The sequence below is a fragment of the Poecilia reticulata genome, unplaced genomic scaffold, assembly GCF_000633615.1.
Source record: "Poecilia reticulata strain Guanapo unplaced genomic scaffold, Guppy_female_1.0+MT scaffold_732, whole genome shotgun sequence".
Lineage (NCBI taxonomy): Eukaryota > Metazoa > Chordata > Actinopteri > Cyprinodontiformes > Poeciliidae > Poecilia > Poecilia reticulata.
The window spans coordinates 3,916-10,446 of record NW_007615479.1 but is presented as its reverse complement, the minus strand read 5'-3'; the positions used below and the strand labels follow the sequence as shown (position 1 = coordinate 10,446).

The window sequence follows — 6,531 nt, the reverse complement described above, 5'->3', positions numbered from 1 at the left end:
ATCTATCTATCTATCTATCTATCTATCTATCTATCTATCTATCTATCTATCTATCTATCTATCTATCTATCTATCTATCTATCTATCTATCTATCCACTGTCTGTTATCAATATTTATTTATTATTCAAAGATAAAGATGAAAAAAATGTGTGGAAAAACAAGTTGGAAATGATTTTGGAGTAATACGTGATCATTTTTAATACACCTTGATCAGATTCTCCGATAATTTAGCTGAATTGTGGCCCATTCTGCTTTACATTGGTTCACTGGATGTGGAAAAAATTAATTACCAAGTACTGTTAGATGAAGTTACTCAATCAGGTGTGTGACAGTGTGTGTGACCAACATCAACTGTAATATGTCGAGAATGGATTTCTTTTTCATAATGTGAGACATAATTTATTATAGACAGTACAAACCTTTAACCTTTGTCTTTTTGTCTCATCTTCTTTATTTCAGTTTTTTTTTTTTTTTTGATAAGGAATTACTTACTCAGAGGATTTAGGACAAATTGTACAGCGATAATATGTGTACTAATGACACAAACTGGTATTCCAGATCTTTTTAAAGAAATCTACTCTCCATACTTCAGAGTCTTGTCAAAATTTTAAAAAAGCAACATCCAAACTGCTTCCAGTAACAAAGCTGTCCTCTCTGATCTTATAAGTTGCCTTTTCTGAGATAGAAATCTTAATCCAGAAAAGCTGTAATATGGTGGTGACGAACGCTGCCTTCAGGATCACTTCAAAACCAGATACGTCCAAGTATTTTTGAACAAAGACGTGTTTTTTTTAAGATTTAAGATATTTGATATCTTCTGTTGTTGCTTTAGGTGTCTGACAATTATGCCAGTTACATTTAGTCGTTATACATGGCTGCCATGGCCCGTAGTGTAATGTACAGCACTTTGTATCAGCTGTGGTTGTTTTAAAGTGCTTTATAAATAAAGTTGGTATGGTATGGTAGTGCCTCATGTGTTTTAGACTAGAGCTACAGCATCAATCGTAGCCCGCTGGAGAGACAATAACACTTTTATAACAACACAGCAGACCTTGGCATTACCACTGACCCAGCAAGTAGCAGATCCTTTACTGCCCCCTTGTGGACTGTTCCCCCACTACCAGACATTAACGTCCAGAAAATATGTGGTGTGATTGTGAAAATGGTCTATTTCCCCTGTGAGGCAATGTGCGTCCCGGCATGGACTAATATTAATTAATTCTGTGAGATTTCTTATTTCATCCTCGATTTTTTAGGTGGTCTTTATCCTTTATTCTTCAATGTTCTAGTCTTCTAACTTAGTGCAGTCTGTGTTTTATTTTGCTTATAGAAGCTTTGATACAACTTTACGCTGTGTGGAGTGAGTTTTCTAAATCTAAAGTAGCTAATCTGATTGTCAACTTCAAGTAAGTTACAAGTCTTACTGAAATTTTAGGGCAATGATTCAAGATGGATTCTAAAACTCGCTGAGGTACTCGGGCTATGATGTAAAAAAAAAAAAAAAAAAAAGAAAAACAAAGCTAAATCAGAGCTTATTTTTAGCACCGCATAACTAAGTCTGACTGTTGCACTGCCAGAAACAGACCAACTCATTAATGACAAACATTTTTTTATACAACACTTTCTCCTTTTAGGAGCAGCTTCTCTATTCTCAGCCTGCTCACCATCATCAGGCTAAGAGTTCCTAGTTGAAGTTGCTTCAAGTGTCCTTGCTCCGAGTCCTCATTTACCTCTGTTTTGAATAAGTCCACGCAGGACAAGTGAGCCTTTGCATGGAGGTTTAGCTGCGACAAAGGCAGAAAGCTGCAAGGGCAAATCCCGGGCGGGAGAGAGGGATGGAGGGTGGAGCCACGACGGAACTCTTAACTCCAAAAAGCTTATTCCCGATCTCACTACCAAGGTGCCGGGCTCCGCGGTCCGCAGGAACAACCCCCAGCAGGCCATGCACAGGTTCCGGACTCTGGCCAAGTGATCGCCATCGGCTGTAAGATACCTCCGCAAGAGGAGGGAGGGGGGAAACATCTGGGGGGGGGAAGAAGAAGATTAAATCTCCATCAGAGGACTTTGGAGATTAGGCTGCCTGTGTTTGGCATCTCCGAGCTGCAGACTCGATGCTGCGGAGGAAAAATGACTTGTGATTCGGGCCTCTGAGGGGAGCGATCATCCGTGTCCGCGCTTTTTTCTTTTTCTTTCTTTTTTTTTTTTTTTTAAGTGTCGAACAGGCACGGGCCGAAGCATGCAGCACCCGCTGGACATGGGCGCCCACTACTACCCGCCCGACGTCCAGCCGGACCACAGGACTCACCGCTACAGGAGTTTCATGATAGAGGAAATTCTGACGGATCACCCGGAGCACAAAACATCGGCGCCGGCCGGAGAGCTGCTCAAGTTCGGGGTGCAGGCTCTTCTGTCCGCCCGGCCGTTTCACAGTCAGCTGGGTGAGATGGAGAACACCGTAGACAGGCTCGGCCTTACACCCAGTAGACTGGTTTACAGAAAAAAAAAAAACACTCAGTTAGAGCTGTAGATTTTTAAATCAATGTTCCAAATTTTATCCTTTATCAGCAAGTACAAGAGATTTTGTCCCCCATATTGTTTTAGCTTAATCCTGTGTGATATTATTCGGATAGAAATTTGGATTGCTGTCTTTAATCCAGCTTCTTTATCTGTCAAATCAATACGCAAAATTGTGTTAAAAAAAGAAAAAAGAAAAAAAGGTTGAGATTTCGAAAAACTATTCAGAAGGTTTTAAAGAGTAAAATGCAAATTTTGTTAATTATTATTTTTCAGTTTTGTAAAATTGTGATTATCTTAAATATCTTTTTTCAGAGTAGCGGCTTATTTATTTACTACGGTCCCGTATTTTGGTTATCATTGTGATAAAAAGTTCAGCTTTTTTTAAAGAAATAATATTAAATTCCTCTGTGTTTATGCTTATTAATTACTCCAATATTTAGTCCGAGCAATGTGACCACGGCTTGAATTTTTAGCTTTGATTTTATATTTTATTTTTCAGCTAGTTTCCGTTCCAGCTGTGAGCGCGTGCACTGCTCAGGATAATTGAGGCTCGCTGCTATTAACTGACTTCGTTAATCTGTACTTTTATTTAATGAAAAACACCAAAGCGATGAAAAATTAAAGCAGGTTTTGATATCTGCCTTGTTTCTGAGGCTTTGCGATTCCTTGACGTCTCTGATAGGCTCAATTCAAAGCAGATTAATAAGGTTAAATTGTCATTTCTATGTCAGTAAAACATAAAAGTCTTAGAATACCGTTCAAACGTTAGCAAGTGCTAGTAATACATTATTAGAGGACGACCGTTTGTTGAGTTCCACTTTCGAGGGGAGGTCATTGTAAAACTCGTCTGTTGACCTAAAGTTTACCTTCAAGAAGCTGCTTTTTAAACTCGACCTCAATGTTTCCTTTCCCACGCCGCCGCAGTGCTAAAAGCCGACCAGGCGAACCTCCTCAAGTTCCCCTTGTCCCCGCTGTCCTGCACGCTGGGCTCCGCGCTCGGCTCCCCGCTTCTGTCCGCCGCTCCGGGCCTGCAGGTCGGACCCGCCAGCCACCACCTGCCGCTTGACCTGCACCTGCGCGGCAAGCTGGAGCACGGAGCCGACGGCGGCGGGAAGAGCAAGAAGGGCCGCCGGAGTCGCACCGTGTTCACCGAGCTGCAGCTAATGGGCCTGGAGAAGCGCTTCGAGAAGCAGAAGTACCTCTCCACCCCGGACAGGTGCGTCCATTTCTGGGCTTTCACCCAAAGCCGGTAGGCTTCAGCTCAGACATTTTGGTCCATATTCATCTTCATCTGGGGGAACTAGAGACAGAGAGAACATTCCCTTAATCAGACCTCCGCACTTTCAGCTTTAAATAAATCAAGGAACAAACCAGTCCAATAGTTCTTAAGTCTAAATTGGTCATAGCTATAAACATGGCGGCTGTTGTTTTACCTTTATTCTCTTTTTCAACTCGTCCAAATATTTTTGCTGTTGTCAGCAGTAAAAATTAAAAAAATGAGAGAAAGCATCAAACATGAAGTACAATTTTTATTTAATAAAGCAATTTGAATATGACAAATGACTTGCGTGTAACCGATTTAGACCTCGCCTTGCGTAAATTGATATTTTTCAGGGTTTTACATGTTTTCATCAGTAATTCATTAGAAAGATGAAGTGTGAGGTTCGGTCTCAGGATCCGGTTCCTTTATTCATACCCACGGTTCGGTTCATGTCAAGACCGGCAAACAGACGGCCACCTTAATCATAAAACAAGCAAACATCGTCTTAAAAAAAGTTAAAGACAAGTACTTATTATGGACATGTAATAAAAATATCCAGAACTTTGCAAAATAACAGATTTTTTTGTAAATGTTTTGTTCTTGTAAACGAAGGCTTTCTGCTGAAATCACATTTATTTTTGTCGGAATTGGACCAAAGGGGCCAGTTTTTACCAGGGCACAGGGTGTCTGTAACATAGAGTCTTTTGTTCTCATTTCTTTTTTGCAATCTTTAGTTTGATTAAATTTGGATTTGTTACCGTTTTATGCTATTTCCCTGTAACTTTTAGAAACAGACAAACAATCCAAAGGGAGAACGTTGATGTTGCTCCTTTTAGGTTGATTGAACTGAACTGTGTTGCCTTAAGATATTTAGGTCTTTACATCCAAAATGTCCTGTAGCAGTTAGTTAGGCTTGATTTGTGATATAGGAACATTGTTTGACTTTATGTACAGTTTTTAATTGCAAAATGTAAACTCTTAAAACGAAGTAGGTGAACGAAAACACGAAGGCCTTGATGTTTGAGCTGCTGCTTCTTTACACGGAATCTGCAGGTCTATCATTTAGAAATACAGAAAAACTCTTAAAACATTCACGTCATTACTTGATTTTCTAAAGCACATGTTTTATTAATATGTTAAATATTGAATACTGAAAAGCATCTGTGTGTGTTTTGCTCCTTGCAGAATAGATTTGGCCGAGTCTTTGGGCCTCAGTCAGCTGCAAGTGAAAACCTGGTACCAGAACAGGAGGATGAAATGGAAGAAAATTGTAAGTTGTGCCATGATGATGATGATGATGATGATGATAATGACGGTGGTGATGATGTTGATATTGGTGCTCTGTATTGCTGACCACAGAAAATCTGTTTCACCTTGAAATTTCACATTCTTATATCAGTAGTAGCATCAGCTGTGTGTTTTTTGTGGTTGGTGAAATACCAGAGAACTGAGGATTTTTTTTTAGGAAAAAAAAAAGAAAATAAAAGAATCTTGAAATGGCAACTATCCAGTGCTACAAAAAACACAAAATCTAACCAAATATTTTTGTGCTAGTTTCTAGTGCAAATATGTTAGTACGCTTGAAATAAGACAAAACTAACTTACAAGTAACTTTTCAGCAAGACGTAGAAGCTTGATTAAAGTCAATAAATCTGTAATATTGATGTAAAAGTTCTAGTTTCACTGGCTGATTATTTCACTTACAAGGGGAAAATGGCTTGGTATAAGTGAAATAATCTGCTAATGGAACTAATACTTTAAAAAAAAATCAATATTAAGGAATTATTTACTTAAAACAAGCTTCTACATCTTGCTGAAAATGTACTTATAAGTTAGTTCTTATTTCAAGTGCACTAAGATATTTGCACTCAAAACTACATCAGAAATGCTTGGTAAGATTTTGTGTTTTTGCAGTGTAGGTGATCATTTCCATCGACACGAGCCTGATTTTCTTCTTCTTCTTTATGTCTGCAGGTTCTACAGGGAGGAGGGCTGGAGTCCCCCACCAAGCCAAAAGGCCGACCAAAGAAGAACTCCATCCCCAGTAGCGATCAGCTCTCTGAGCAGGAGCGATCTGCTGCCGACGGCGACCATCAGTCCGAGGGGTCAAGCTCTCACTTCGAGAACACACAAGAAGAGTGAAGTAATTCAGCTGGACACGTGGAACCGCTGGGACGCTCAGCGCTCCTTTAGGAGAACACTTCCAAGAGACCTGATATGCTCCAGGAAGCAGCCGTGTGTTGTTGTTTTTTTTTGCGTTCCCTCATGATGAACTTGCTGCTGTTCAGGAAGGAACTCAAACCTTTGCAGTAGGTCTGTTTTCACCTTCTAAGGACCCACTTTTACTCATCTGTTTTGCATTCCTTTTTATGTAACTGTGCTATGTTTAATTATTAAATATATTTTCAGTAAGGCTTTTCTCCTGTCATTCCAAACAACGTGCGTGTTGTTACCAGAAGGGTCGTGTGACTGGAGTCCAGCCAGCATTCGGGTTTATGGACCAGAAAACGTCAGATGTCCTCAGACGTGGAAATGAAAAACACGCGGCGCTTTACTTTGACAGGAAAATGTTGATAATAGCCGACCAATCCCCGCAGAATCCTAAATCACTCAGCAAAAAAGCAGTCCGGCAACTGAATGAGCTCTCTTCTACATGTTATGCTGGATGTATTTAAATAAGCTGTGCCAAGGAGTGATTGTGATATAAGGTCTGAAGGAAACAAAGAGAGTTCAGTTAGACTAATAGGTCATT

At 40.0% G+C, this 6,531-nt stretch overlaps 1 protein-coding gene and 1 long non-coding RNA gene across 2 annotated transcripts; one reads left to right on the top strand and one right to left on the bottom strand.

The window, feature by feature from the left end:
* Positions 1-1,593: 1,593 nt before the first annotated feature.
* Positions 1,594-3,536, bottom strand: LOC103461189 (uncharacterized). The gene is made up of 3 exons (XR_533061.2): positions 3,385-3,536; positions 2,307-2,486; positions 1,594-2,023 (listed from the first exon to the last, which is right to left on the bottom strand). It is a non-coding gene; the product is annotated as an uncharacterized LOC103461189 (long non-coding RNA).
* On the top strand, positions 2,019-6,193 carry barx1 (BARX homeobox 1). Its single transcript, XM_008403517.2, has 4 exons — positions 2,019-2,439; positions 3,443-3,734; positions 4,965-5,049; positions 5,754-6,193. Exons 1-4 carry the CDS (start codon positions 2,238-2,240, stop codon positions 5,919-5,921), a joined length of 747 nt encoding a protein of 248 aa, XP_008401739.1. The 5' UTR covers positions 2,019-2,237; the 3' UTR covers positions 5,922-6,193.
* The last annotated feature ends 338 nt before the right edge of the window (positions 6,194-6,531 follow it).